Raw genomic sequence first — 16,042 nt, 5'->3', positions numbered from 1 at the left:
TTCAGATGCTTATATCTGTCCTTTTCTCCTTTGCTTTTCTCTTCTCTTCTTTTCACAGCTATTTGTAAGGCCTCCCCAGACAGCCATTTTGCTTTTTTGCATTTCTTTTCTATGGGGATGGTCTTGATCCCTGTCTCCTGTACAATGTCATGAACCTCAGTCCATAGTTCATCAGGCACTCTGTCAATCAGATCTAGTCCCTTAAACCTATTTCTCACTTCCACTGTATAATCATAAGGGATTTGATTTAGGTCATACCTGAATGGTCTAGTGGTTTTCCCTACTTTCTTCAACTTAAGTCTGAATTTGGCAATAAAGAGTTCATGATCTGAGCCACAGTCAGCTCCTGGTCTTGTTTTTGCTGACTGTATAGAGCTTCTCCATCTTTGGCTGCAAATAAAATCAATCTGATTTCAGTGTTGACCATCTGGTGATGTCCATGTGTATAGTCTTCTCTTATGTTGTTGGAAGAGGGTGTTTGCTATGACCAGTGCGTTCTCTTGGCAAAACTCTTTTAGCCTTTGACCTGCTTCATTCCGTATTCCAAGGCCAAATTTGCCTGTTACTCCAGGTGTTTCTTGACTTCCTACTTTTGCATTCCAGTCCCCTATAAAAAGGACATCTTTTCTGGGTGTTAGTTGTAAAAGGTCTTTTAGGTCTTCATAGAACCGTTCAGCTTCTTCAGCGTTACTGATTGGGGCATAGACTAGGATTACTGTGATTTTGAATGATTTGCCTTGGAAATGAACAGAGTCATTTTTTCCTTTAGAAATCCTTATATCAAAATCAATTTCAAGTGAATACTAAGCAATTCTAAAACTTTTGAATCTTCCACTTTGTTCCATTCCTTTCTTTACCACTCTAGGGCTCATACTGTCTTGCCTTGTGTTACTTGCCCAGCTTTCTAATTGTATTCCTATTTCCCAAGACACTGCCATAACTATCATACCTTTAAGAAGAAGTCTGAACTGTTACCTCCCAGGGCTGTGTTTCAGTGGTCCCATCATTGGGCTTCTACTCACCTCCCCAGGCTCTATTCTACATTCCTATTCTCACACATCTCTGCTCACATGCCTTTAAGCAGCTTGCCAAACTCTGCTTCCTTTCCTGTGTTTCTGAGAGTGCCTGTCATGTTCCCACCCACCCCAACTTCACTCTGCCAAATGAGCTAAACATATGCTGAAGAATCAGCTCTGATGTCTTCTTCTCCAGAAATGTTCTTTGATCCTCCAAATCCGGGCATGGTTTCCATTCTCCTGACTCCATTGATACTCAGGGCAAACCTCTCAGTGCACCAACCTCATGATTGTGTGTCAAATTCCCTTAATACGGTGTGAACTTCTTGAGGACCCAGCCTGTGTTTTCATATATCTTTGTATCCTTGACACAATCATTTATTAAAATATTGAATGAATGAATGAAAATCTCTTTTGGCACCACCATTCCTTAGCATGCTAAGAAGGTATCAAGGACCCACAGTTAGGAGAGGTATAGGTAATGTATCCAGATTGAAAAGAATATTTATTTCAGAATGCCTGGTGACAAATAATCCAGAAGCATCAGTGTATAGCTTAAGGAATGATACATTTAATTGACCTTTTGGAACTTTATTTCAATATCTTTATTCAATATATATAAGATATATGACTATGTGAAGAATGTATTCAATATGTATGAAAGAATCAAGCTCTGGAGTATGGCAGTTGACTTCTTCAGATTAATAAGGAAAAGAAGTATGATGATGAATCTGAAGTGCCTCTTCAGAGATTTTGAGGTGTCTATTAATGTGACACAGGAATGACACAGAAGGATGAAAAGGGCTCTAGACAGAAAATTATAAACCTGGAATGAGTACTACCTCTTCGGCTAGCCTGAAGGCCCCATGGAAGTCAATCTGTTTTCTTATACACACAATAGAGGAGTTATACTTCAAGGATTCTTACCATGAAGTTCTGTAATATGGCTTTCAAAAGAATAGAGAACCTGCAATATTAGAACATGTTATTAAAGTGAAATAACAGGAAATTACTGGGAGGTTTTAGACCAAATGACATGATTTTCTTGCAGTTCTTAATTAACAAAGGAGCTGATAACCATTTTATATTTTTAGCATTTATGGGCACACTCCTGCTTTCATAAAAATGCATATGACTAGTATAGAATTTGACTTATAAAAATTAAAAAATACATTGTGATTATTTATAAATATTATTTAAGAATTTAAAATCCTCTAGTTGATTGGGAATATTTGAGAGTGTGTAATTCTAAGGCTGGGGAGGATTCCGTTGCCCCAAGTATACAGCAAAACTAGTTTCAAAAGTTTGGGAAATACTCTCCCAACATTTCCTAATTGGGATGTTTCAGCAAAAGTCATTGCTGTGCTTATTAAAAGCAAGAGAATCTCAAAATCACATTGAGTCTATAGTAAATCATGCAACACTTGTTAGAAAGGCTTTACGATGAGCAACAAATGTGAGAGTGATAAAATCTCTCTATTTTCATGATACCAGATGCTGAATTCTAGAAGCAGATGTTTGCACATGAGAAAAAGAGATGTCATTGAAACTTTTAAAGTTAGGTGATCCATGGGACAGTTGCAAAGCCTGGTAAGCAAAAATAAAGTGAAGCTGCTCACAGTTTGAAAAATATTTTATCTAGTAAAATGTAAAGCCAGATGAATTTGGAAGGTCCTAAAAGACAGCACAGGGAGGTGGCGAAAATGGTATTACAGTGCTCTTGGATAGATGCAGGCTAATAAAAACTCACAGGGCTTGAAAATAATATGAATTCTTGGCAAATAATACAATTTCTTAAACACCATGTATGCAAATCATAAAGCAGAAGTTCCTCTAAAATTTCGTAAATTATTTCTCTCTGGCATTAAATATTTAACAGTTCCTTCCCATCCCCTATATATGGCTGTAATTTTCCATTCCCTTCCTAAGACAAATTTCCTATTGTTTATAGCAACATTTCTTTTAAAAATTATTTTCAGAGACTGCCAGATGGCTGCTGAGAAGATGGACACAGTCACCATCTTCATGTTCTTACTTCTGTAGAAGTAGATTTGCTGTTGCCTGTTCTGGGTAGGCCTGGGAAAATACACTGCTTGATTCGAAGGTAACCATAATGCAGAAGAGAAAACAGAACAGAAGCTTGAGAACATTGAAGTACTAAGCTAGCACTTTTCTAATCAGGGTCAGTTCTAGGGGAAATTGTAATGTAGGTCACATTTGTGTCTGGCTTCCCAACCCTCTGTCTCAATAAGCTCCCCCCAGATCCTGAATGCATGGCTCCCCATTCACTCACATGAACAAGGATCTCAACCTCTACTCTCCTGTTTCCCTACTACTGCTTTCTGAAATAGCTCCTTCGTGGTAAAGCAGAGGTTGTGGAAACTGTTTCCTTTCCAGACATAATTAAAAATATGGTGCCATTGCAATCATTATGCAGTGAATTAGGGAGGGAGATTAAAAGGAGTGGACCTCAGAGTCTCACCAAACTCTGAAATCATATAACAAATACTGCAGTCATTGAAACTAGTATAAACCTGCTATGAAATATGGGGTCCAGAAGCAACATTTAAATACTAACTTAAAGAAAAAAAGGAACAGCTACAAAAAAAAAATCTCTTAACTTTAGTTTTGTAGTTTTCTAGAATGTCCTCTGGAAAGAGGAAAGGCAACCCTTAAGAATGCAATTAGTTTTAAAACTGAATTCAGTGGAGCAAACCTACTTTATTTGGTATTTCATTTATTCTCAACTTTCTACTGACTATATTTTTATTAGATTATAATCAGGGATTCCATTGTGAAATGTTTTGAAGTCAGAACATAATTTAAGAAGTCAGATTTTTCTGGCAGTAGAGAGAATAGGGGAGACAGAGACTTGAATAGAATAAAAGAAATCATAAGGCAATTAAATAAAATGAGAAACAAAAAAGAATGTGAAAGGAACAACTCCTGAGGCTCAGAAATGTCCTGGAGTTCAGTCACCAGGGAGGGCACCAACAATCTGGCCCCCACAGGGTATTGCATTCCATGTGAGTGGTGTTCCATTGCAGTCTCTAGCACAAGCCAGGCCATCAGTAGTCAGGATGAACAATGCTACTCCACTAGCGTGAGACTTCAACTCAAGGAGTTGGTTTCAGTGACCCATAAAGATATCAGAAGACCGATTATCCTTGAAAAATTGAGAACAGTCACTGAGCTATCAATAAGAAGCTCAGAGAAATTGCTGGTCAGCATTTATGATAACTGCACATTTATTATTTGGGAATCAATAGTGACTACTGAATTTTAGGGAGAGCTTATTACATCTTTTTTTAAAAAAAAAAAAGCAATTATTGCTAAAAATCAAAATACTTTACAGGGCTTCTGATGGATAGAAATTCAAGGGTACCATACTTCCTTGTAAGTATAAATGGTATTCTGAGGTATAAGTTGTAAATTACCTTCACAAATTTTTGAGAGTTTTTCTTCTTTGTAAAATTGTGACTCGTTTTCAGAAGTAACATTATGCATTTTTATTAGTTCTTGATATAAATTAGCTTTTCTCATTCCAAAATATAAAATCAGCAGAATAAGATCAAATGTATTTTAGTCAATTTTCTGTGTCATTCTGATAAACAATGACTTATTAAATAATATGTATGTGTGTGTGTGTGTGTGTGTGAATGTGCTACTATGGGCACCATATGAATTCCAAAACATTCAGATTGTTTTACTATTATCTCCCTCCTCTTTCTATCTACCAATTAATCTACCTATTTACATTTAATATTTGATGGCGAATATATGCGGAAAAATCTATTGACAGAGAGGGCAGACAGAAAACTGAACTCAAATAGTAAGAAACTAAGTACATTCTTTGAGAGGTGTTTTTTTTTTAAATCACACTAAGAGAAACTAAAATAACTTATTTCTATTAGAGGGTTTATTAACATAAAATCCTTAAAGCTATCTTCAGCTATAGTGCATACCATCAGTTAGCTACTGAATCCTTTCAAATTTTTTTTTCTAAAATAATGGGCAACACATACTAATGCTGTATATCTGGGATGCTTAAACTGATGGTAGCAAAAGTACACAAATAACAGGAATAAAACAAATGGAAAAAATCTAATGGTACAAAAGAGAAAATAAAATAGCAACAGTTGAGTTAATGAAATAAAATTTCAAATGTACTAACCTTTTGCAAAGGGAAATTATTATTAGCATAGAAAATGTCCATTGAAAATATGAAGATTATTTTTTAAATTGATTTTAATTTCTAAGTTAAAATAGTATTTTAATTTAGAAATAGAACATTATTTTTCTTAATAGAGATAATTTAAACAAGGAAAGAAGCCAACTAAATTAATATAAAAATACGAAATATAACATGCTACAACTTTTTAAAAACTATTAAGACACTACTATAAATATTTTAGAAAGAGCAAAAGTGATAAATAGGTTTCTTTTTGTTTCCTTTTTGTTTTAAAGGAAATTTATTTCCATTTTTATGAGATTTTTTTAAGATATTAAAAATTAGTGTTTAACATATGAAACTTGGACATGAGATAATAATTTGAATACTGCTGTCATCTTCTTTCATCTGTAAAAGAAATTACTCTTTATAGGTGTACATTAAATTAATTTAGCATTGACGCTTACGATGCTTTTCAAATAAATTAACAGAGTTACAATGACCAAGACAATGGCTGATTGCTATTTATTTATTTACTTTTCTGAGTAAACCATTCATTATATGAATAGTATAAAGCATTGGTTAAGAGGACAAACCCTGGAGGCATGCTATTTTATTTCTGATGCTGACTTCACTACTTACAGCATGGAACACTGACAAAGTTTCTTAACATCTATAAATGTGAGAGGAACTATATTCATCTATTTATAAATGCAATGAATACCAAAAAGAATATTATGTTTTAGCCACTAATAATTCAATGCATATAAGTCATTTTGATATTTTCCCCCAAGGTTCATATACATGAACTCAAGTTTTAACTTAACCTTCAATGTTTACTTGATATCTAGTCATAGCAATGAATCAGAATGTATATTTGAGTAAATTTGACTATTTGGAGATAAAGTTCTATAGAAAAGATATAAATTTTGGTCATATCTAGATCTAAGATAAAATTCCAACCTGCTTTGCAAGTTAACAAGTTCCCCATAAGCTCAGTTTTTTTATATGTAAGATACAAATGCTAGCTATTTTAGAGTTTTCAGGTTAAATAAACTAATGTTAAAATGAAGTTAGCATAGTTTATGGTAAGTAGTAAAAACAACAGATACTAGCCTCCTCTGCATCTAGATAGGTAGGTAGATAGATGTATACATAAGATACATAGATAGGAAAAAGACAAAACATAATGGAAGGGAGCCAGGGAGCCAAAAAGATGGTCTAGGTGATGGACAGAAAAAGACAGATTGGAGGTAGATAGAGAGGTAGGTAGGGAGACAAGAGATACAGGTAAATGAGAGAGGAGATAGGAGAGAGAGACACAGAGAGAGTCTCCCATCTCTACCACAGTTACATACAGTTTCTTGAAGTGTGAAGTCGGTCAGTTGTGTTCGACTCTTTTGCGACCCCATGGACTATAACCTGCCAGGCTCCCCTGTCCGTGGGATTTTCCAGGCAAGAATACTGGAGTGGGTTGCCATTTCCTTCTCCAACAGTTTCTTGAAGGCAGGATCCAAATCAAATTTATTTCTGATGTCCCAAAAGTATCTAATTTTCCTTACTATTGAAAGCATCTAATAGATATTTATTAAATAAATGAATTAATGAGCCAAATCCATCAATCAATCAAATACTCTTAGTTAATCCTTCAAAAATCATGTTTTAAAGTACAAGTCAGTCTCCTATGTAATTCAGAGATTATCTTCTCAGTGTGGCCTTCGGATTCATAATTTTCTCATGTTTGTTAATACATGAAAACTACTTTTTTTACAGGAGACATCTCTATTGGCATTCTTACTCGTAGACTAGAAGCTATTTTATGTGTAATATTAATTAAAATATACATCAACTATATGTTCTTTTAATAGCTACCCTTCTAAGATATTACTTTTTGATACCAAAATAGGAAAAAATAACAGATTTTCAATATAAACTACATTTTCAGACATAAATGTCCTTTACTTATAGGGTTTTTTTTTTTTTCATTCTTATCAATTACATTGCTCATTCAGTGTATGGAAAGGAATTAAGAAGTTCATAGTGAGCATCAGGGGAGAAGGCAATGGCACCGCACTCTAGTACTCTTGCCTGGAAAATCCCGTGGACAGAGGAGCCTGGTAGGCTGCAGTCCATGGGATCGCTGAGGGTCGGGCACGACTGAGCGACTTCCCTTTCACTTTTCACTTTCATGCATTAGAGAAGGAAATGGCAACCCACTCCAGTGTTCTTGCCTGAAGAATCCCAGGGACGGGGGAGCCTGGTGGGCTGCCGTCTATGGGGTCACACAGAGTCGGACACAACTGAAGTGACTTAGCAGTAGTTGCAGTGAGCAGCAGCCTGGTTTTAATTAACAAATTTTCTCATGAAGATATGACAGTAAATGTAAATGCTTTACTTACTCTATGAAGCTTTACAAATAGTAGCCAATGAATTACATGCAAACCACTTTATCACAGACGTAGACGAGTCTGTTAGGCTGTGTATTCACATACCAAAATCCAAAAATTCATTACCTAAAATGTGCCTAAAATATTTATATGATTTTGTATAGTCAAACCCATAAAGACCACATATGTCACATCAAATAATCATTCAAATTTGCAAGAACTGCAAATATTAGGTAAGTATTCAAATAACTTTTGTTTAAAGTAATTTTTAAAACAATATTGCCTTGTTATGCAAAAACTTGCTACAATATATCTGGCATTTATTACTTAGAAAACAAGGCTTTGGAGAGGGTCATTCTTAAAATAAGGCCAGCATAATTATATTGATTGCAGAAACTTAAATATATATATATTAATTAATTTCTGTATTGAATGTATATATATGTGTGTATGTGCATATTTGAATTGAAATTTCAACATGATTAGATAAATAAAAAGCATTCTATCTGCTGATGTATATGTGATAGGAGAGATTACACTAGAGGCAAAAATTTACATTCTATGAATCATCTATCATTAAATGACTTAGAAGAATAAATAAGTTCAAATAGTTTAAATATAGCTCCTCAAAACTTAAATATCAAACATACTTGCATATCATCAATATTTTGAAAACTAATATTAACTAATATAATATGCATTTCTAACTCTGAAATTCAACTTATGCAACAGTTCTTTTTACTTTTTATAATTAGATATAAAAAAGCTTTTTCACAACATCTAAGTCTTATACAAAAGAGTAGCTTAATTATCTTTGGGTGAATCATTAATAAACATTGTACTGTGTTTAAAACAATAAAAATATCACAATTAATAAAAAGACATATCAAGCTAATAATTGAAGTTAGACTTTTAGAAAAGACATATGTATACATGAAGAAGCATTTCTCTTTTACCTCTATCAGAGTAAACAAGTTCATGTTTATTTGATATCCAGGAAGACTTAGATGTAAATCAAAAGAAGGAGCCAGAACTCTGGCTTAGCTGTTATTTGACTCTTGAAAAATGACTTTGGAGCTAAAACCCACACTAAAAATAATACCAACCCTGCTAAGAGCTATACAATTTCAATCAAGTTTTCATTTCACCTAAATATGTTAAATTTATTCATTTAATCTTTATATTAATATATTAAAATGTGCATATCTAGTTAACATATATCATATTTTCCTTTACTAAAATGCAAAACAGCAAAGGTTAGTAAATGTTCATAAAAATAAGTATAATCTAGTGACTTTGGAAAAGTTCTCATTTTAGGAAGATTTCAGGCTATGAACTTCAGAATCCATGAACTTCATTTTTCTGTGGTTACTGAAGTATTGATGTTTATTTTGCTATATTATAAAAGCTCCATTCCAAGGTGATAAACTACAACTAGTATTCTGAGGTTTAATATTGCTTAAGCTTTATACTTGGTAAGCATTGGAAGGCTTCACTCACCTTGTTCAAGTGGTTGGCTTTTAGTTGAAGTCGTTTTCATCTTGAGCGCCTCCCTAACAGACATGTCACAGCAGGAGCCTTTGTTAGTGTCTTGGTCACTGTCAGCCTGATCACTGTCCCCGTGCCCACTGTCTCTCAGGCTGGCTCTTTCTGGGTCCTTAAACGTGGAGCTACTGAAATACATATAAAGAAAAAGAAGAGAAAGTATTGTCTCTACAAGTTTGAACCTGAAGTGTAGACTCTTGCAAAGCAATTTTGACACGAATGCAAATGGGGAAGCCGAGAAAGTTATTTAATAGGCCTTACCTTTGAACAAACTGCTGCCTGCTGCCCATGTAATTGGGCTCTGCGGGAAAATTGTCTGTCTGCGAAAAAGAAGGAAAAAAATACGTATAGTTGTACACTGGACAAATCTCCTGCAGAGCAACAAGATTTCCTAGTGGAAAAATGATTAATAATTCAAAAATTCCCTTAATCTTCAGATTTGTACATTTTAATTAAATTGGAAATTGCTGACATGTAATTATGTACTCAGAACAATTAAATGATTCCAGTCCACAAATTACCTGTTAAAGTAAACAATGAGCCTGTCATAACTGGCATTCTCTGTTAGTACCAGGATAGATAACATTCTCTGTGTTGTTTCATTACTTAGATATTAAGATTGAACATTTGTGGGAGGAGTGGAAAAATGACCTAATTTCTCCATATTAAAAACATGAATTATTTAATAATACTCATTTTGAAACAAATTTGCATCATCTGCTGGGGTTCTTTGCCCTCCTTGATGTATTAAAGTCATCCCCGCCTCAATTAAGAGATATAGAGCCTTTCCTTCAAATTGTACCGGTGACAAACACAAGCATAGCACCTATGACTGGACTCATCTCTGTAATTCATTCTTAGCTGCATCCTTACACTGGAAATTGTACTCAATACAAGGGAGAGGGGTGTTAGCTCTTGATTATTAGAACAAAGTGAAATAAAAATGAGAATTAAAATGTTACTTAAAACATGGAGAATTAAAGACACTGAGAAATGAGACTTGTTTTTGTGGTTGTTTTTACTGCTTCCAAACTGACATGGAGGTCTGCCAAATAGAACTGAATTCTCCTTGTACCATGGAACAGAGTCTTTTGGGAGAAAGAGAGTAGATCTTTCATAGATCTCCCTATACTGTACATTCATACACATTACTTCTTCTTGCAGCTGACTCAGCGACAAAGGTTCTCCTGTTTTCTGCCTCACTTCATATCACACCATTGTGCTCTGAAGCAGCTATGGGTTCCTACAAGATCATCAAGCGTGCAAGTATCCGTGACACAGAAGCACATAATTCATGAAGCAGAGGACCCAAGGTAAGGCTTAATGTAGAGCAATATGTGTTTTCCTTATAAATAAGGCTAATTTAAACTAATAAGACTCTTTTCTTGTCCCATGTTAATAATTTATTTGGCTTTTTAAACTATTAATGGAAAAAAATGTTGAGAGTAATAGCTTAAAGTATTCTCTAAGGTTCACTGTCTGCTAGAAGTTGGGGGACAGGAAAAACTTCCACAAATTTCTTAATCTGTTTCTTATTGTGGTTCTAATGACCTTTGTCAAGATAAATGCAAAGACAACGGTAAACAAGGTAGATTAATTTCTCACTCCTAATCTATTTTAACTAGTAGTTGGTAGCAGATATATTTTATTAATATGTTTTACAAATTTCCAGATTCTGTGAAGCACCTTAATTGTTTCCATAACTACCTATCCATCTTTAAAAGATAAATATCTTCCATTAAAGTAGTAATGGAAACCAACACCGAGAGCAAAACTGTTTGCAAAAGAATTTTGCAATTTTAAAAACTAAAATTTCTTGGAAACTCCACATATAAACTTAAAATCATCTAGTTCATTTTTTTTTTAATTGGCTGAAAACATGAATCAACCCATTATTGCTGTCAGCTAAAAGCTAAGCCTGAGTATTTAGATCAGAAACAGAATCCAGGGTATTAGGGAGAGTGTGTGCCCAGTTCTGTCTGACTCTGTGTGACCTTATGGACCATAGCCAGTCAGGCTGTTTTGTCCATGGGATTCCAGGCAAGAATATTGGAGTGGGTTGCCATTTCCTTCTTCAGGGGATCTTCCTGATCCAGCGATCAAACCCACATCTCCTGGGTTTCCTGTGTCTCCTATATTATAGGCAGATTCTTTACCACTCAGCCACCGGGGAAGCCCATTACGGAAAGAGTAAAATGTAAAGTGGAAAGTGGAAAACCCTGATATTTGCTATATCAGGGCTATTACAGCTAATCTTGTAATGTTAATGGCTATGGTTATGTGGAACTTCATACAATATGGATCCCTATTCAGTTAGACACAGGGAGATAGACTAGGAAAACTTTTCTTCCCCTGATGTAATAGAGACAGTAACTAAAAATGTTTGCATAATATCAACGTTCTAAGCAATTCTAATAAGAGACTTAAACTAAGAAATGAAATACATTTTCTAAGTAAGTGAAGGGTTATTTTAAATTATGTGCTAGTGTGTGTGCAAACGTGTCTTTGTATGTTTCTATGTATGTCTCAGAGTGTTTGTGACCACTGGGCAATGGTAATGCTACCAAATATTGTTTTGATGAAAATAAAAACAAACAACAGACAGTCAGAAAAGAAAGAATTTTGGAAAGGAAAGAAAGAGAAAAAAATAAAGGCAGGGAGAAAGGCAAGAGGAAAATAGAGAGAGGAGGAAGAGTAAAATAGAAAGATACATACAGGAGAAGAAATAAGAGTAGTTTAAAAAAAAGCAAAAAAATGTTGGCTTATTATTATGGAATTTCACAAAGTACAATTTTAGAAGTCTGAAACTTAATAGTAGCAGAGTATCAGAAGTTGACTAATAATGTCTGTCTGCATTTTTCCATTAAAATAGGTAGGAATGTGAGAGATAGTGTGTGTTTATAATTACTATAATGAAATAGCCATTTAGCCTTTAACAAACTTATGACTAATGCACTATAAAAACCACACTGATTTTAATATAGAAAATAACATTTTCATTATCCAGTTTCCAAGGGTATCTGAAAACTCATTAAAAATAATCCGAATACAAAATAACAGTATTTACAGAGTAAAACAAAAAACAGACAAAAAGCCATATATATCAACTGCTAAATGTAGAAATAGAAGGGCTTTTAGCTATTTTCCAACAGTGTATTCTAAAAATTGAGTTCCACATTGTACATTTAAAATTCTTAAATTTTAAGTCTAGAAAGAAAGTAAAATTTGAAGTCAAAGACATAGACTTTCAGGTCTCAGCAGAGTAATTAAATTATGAATATATTTAACTCTTGAAAACTTCATTCTTTTCCATAAAAGTGAATCACTAGAATGTTTTCCCTTCAAATGCAACTTGAACACAGCAAGTTTTACCATTTATTTTTAAAGCTTATAATTTGTTTATTGTTAAAAAATGGATCCATAGAATTGATGAGTAGTAACAGAAAAGTTCTAAAGTAAACATTTTGAATTAAACTGTAGGATATGATGATCATTTTAAACTATTTCACTCAGAAATAAAATGGCAAATATTTGGTACTTTTTTTTCAATGATCATTTGCTCAGAATGATTACTTAAAACAAATCTAAACTAATTTATGAAACTGCTTGACTATCCTAATTTCATTTTTTTGGTTTGTTGTATTGATTTTTGATGAAGATAAAAGTTTAGATATTCTTTACATTCTTTTTTATAGAAAACATAAACAAATAAAAAATCAAGTAAACAAACAAAGTAGATAAAGTCTGTATGATACAAATGGTTTCTTTGATATTTCCCTTTATGCATTCTCTTCTAGTGCTCAGCAAATTGTAGTAAATTATAAATGATACTTGAAATCATAATTTTTATTAGCAGTAGGTGGTAATTAACTATTCCTAAGATATACTATTTTCTACTACTTGCTCATCTAGAACTCTAAAAATAAATCTATAAAATACCAATTTTAAAAATTAGTATCTCTGAATAAAGAAAAGAAAGCACCTACTAAAGCTGAACCATGTTGCCTGAAACTGGGAAAACTTTTTATTTGTGGAAGTAGATTAATTTGATATGACCACTTAGATGTACATAAAAAAGTTGAGCTGAAAATAGCAAAAGGAGTCAAAATAGATTTTTTTTAACTATTAGAAGCATACAAATGGAAATTTTAAAAATATGTCCAACATTTGACACAACTTAACATCTATTAATGATAAAAATTCTCAGCAAACAGGAATAGAAACAAACTTCTTCAGTTGTATAAACAGCATCTATCAAAAAAGAGTATAACTAACACGACTGTGAGAAACCTAGACAGCATATTAAAGAGCAAAAACATCACTTTGCTGACAAAGGTCCGTCTAGTTAAAGCTATGGTTTTTCCAGTAGTCATGTATGGATGTGAGAGTCGGACCACAAAGGTTGAGCACTGAAGAATTGATGCTTTTGAATTGAGGTGCTACAGAACACTCCTGAGAGTCCCTCGGACTGCAAGGAAATCAAACCAGTCAATCCTAAAAGAAATCAACCCTGAATATTCATTGAAGGACTGATGCTGAAGCTGAAGCTCCAATACTTTGGCCACCTGATATGAAGAACTGACTCATTGGGAAAGACCCTGATGACAGGAAAGATTGCAGACAACAGGAGAAGGGGGCAGCAGAAGATGAGATGGTTAGATACCACCACAGACACAATAGACATGAATTTTAGATAGTGGAGGATAGGGAAGCCTGGCATGCTGCACCTCACAGGGCTGCGATGAATCGAACATGACTTAGCAACTTGAACATACAAACATCACACTTGAAAGACTGAAATCATTCACCACTTCTATTCACCACTGCACGAAAGCCATGCTGCTGCTGCTGCTGCTAAGTCGCTTCAGTCGTGTCCAACTCTGTGCGACCCCATAGATGGCAGCCCACCAGGCTCCCCTGTCCCTGGGATTCTCCAGGCAAGAACACTGGAGTGGGTTGCCATTTCCTTCTCCAATGCACGAAAGCCATAGTATGGTCAATAAAGCAAGAAAGAAGGACACACAAATTGGAAAAGGAAGAAAAATTTTTCTTACAGTGTTGTTGTATACTCAGGTAATAGTATTGCTCAAGCAGAAAATAAGAATCAAGACAGATGAAAATAAACAAAACTCAAAACCAACAAATAAATTAAGCAATGTTGCCATATTCAAGGTCACCACACAAAAATTAATCATATTTCTATATTATAGCAATGAACTATTTGGAAACTTAAATATCTGAAGCAATAGATTTATAATATTTTCCTGAGAATCAAATACTTAAACAGATTATTTACAAAAATAAAAGCAAGTACAGAATCTGTACATTGCACATTACAAAAAGTGATGGAATAAGTCAAAGAAGGCCTAAATAAATGGAAAGATATCATGTTTATGGATTAAAAATTCAACATAGTCAAAATATCAATGTTCCTCAAATAATCTATACATGTAATATAATTCCATTCATATTCTTTGCATGACTTTCTGTAGTTACAGACAAGAGGATTCTAGAATTTAAAACAAAAAGAACTATAATATTCAAAATATTTTTGAAAAAAAAAAGATTAAATTTGAAGGAATCACATTACCCTATTTTAAGAGATACTATGAAGCTACACTAATGAAGACAGTGTAGTATTGTCAATGGAAAAGACACATAGATCAATGTGACAGAGGAGACTATTCAGAAGTAACCAACAGAGATACTCAACTGATTTTCTACCAGGTTGCAAAAGGCAATTCAATAGAAATAAAAAACTTATTAAAACAAAACAAAAAAACTTTAAAAACTTGAAATTGATCACAGATCTAAATGAAAATATAAAACTTAAGAAGAAAACACTGCAGAAAATCTATGTGACCTGGTGTTAGGTAGAATTCTTTGACATAATAACAAAAATATGATCCATAGGGGAAAGAAAAGACCAAAATTAACCCAATAACTTGATATTTACCTTAAATAAATGAAAACTATGATCACACAGATATCTGTACAATTTTCAAGAGCTCTCTTTGCCAAAACTGGAATCAGCTCAGATAACTTTCAACAGGTGGACAGATTGTGGTATATATATAGAATGAAAACTATAAACAACAACAAAAATGAACAACTGATCCAACAACTTGGATGAATTGCAGAAGCATCATGTTGAGTGAAGGAAACCAATCTCAAAAGAATTGTACATTGTATGATTCTATTTATAAGACTTTGGAAAAAGCAAAAACTGTTATGACAAAGAATAAATCCGTGGATGCCAGGGTTAAGATTGACTATAGAGACAGAACATAAGGAAGCTTTTTAGGGTGATAGAACTCCTTAGTATGCTGACTGTGGTGTTAGTTTCATGAAGTTATACATGAAAACACACACACACATTCAAAAAAGGTTCATTTTACTGGATGCTAATAACAGGTAATTCTAAATATAAATGTATATGGTAATCATCTGCATCTCATACACACTGAAGATACTTCTGTCTCACAGAGAATTATAAAACTAAAATTGTTTTCATTAAATAGTCTCAATAAAGAGTATTTCTGAACTTTGTCTTTAAAATGTATACAGTTAACTTTCAAAACCCTATGTAGAGATCCCATGTTTATTTGGACAGGCTACAAAGAGATTTGAGATCTAAAACTCTATATACCCACACTAACAAACCCAAGCAACACTCTATAAGACAGTCATCTTAAATATGAATTATTTAGCTTAATTTTCATTTTTTTTCAAAGATCATTTTATTGTGTGTAGTTCTTGTTTACCCAGCCATAAAATACATACTTTAAGTAAATAAAGATTTCAGACTGCATTTATGGCAAAGAAGCTTTTCCTTTCAATGCATGAAAAAATGTAGCTATATCATGAACAAATAGGAACCAGCCTTAGAAATGGTTAGTCTTTTAATTTAGAAAATATCTCAT

General features: G+C 33.6%; 1 protein-coding gene across 1 annotated transcript in view; it reads right to left on the bottom strand.

The window, feature by feature from the left end:
• The window catches only part of PCDH17 (protocadherin 17), a 120,819-nt gene that overhangs the window by 72,824 nt on the left and 31,953 nt on the right, over window positions 1-16,042 (bottom strand). Inside the window, exons 3-4 of the mRNA XM_010855191.1 lie at window positions 9,381-9,439; window positions 9,075-9,247 (exon numbers count right to left, since the gene is read on the bottom strand). Of these exons, the coding sequence (XP_010853493.1) occupies window positions 9,075-9,247; window positions 9,381-9,439 (232 nt within the window). The remainder of the gene's footprint in view (window positions 1-9,074; window positions 9,248-9,380; window positions 9,440-16,042) is intronic.

The sequence above is a fragment of the Bison bison genome, unplaced genomic scaffold, assembly GCF_000754665.1.
Source record: "Bison bison bison isolate TAMUID 2011002044 unplaced genomic scaffold, Bison_UMD1.0 scf7180017864357, whole genome shotgun sequence".
NCBI classification, from domain to species: Eukaryota; Metazoa; Chordata; class Mammalia; order Artiodactyla; family Bovidae; genus Bison; species Bison bison.
Note: the sequence above shows the minus strand (reverse complement) of the source record. Positions and strands in the feature narration are given on the sequence as shown.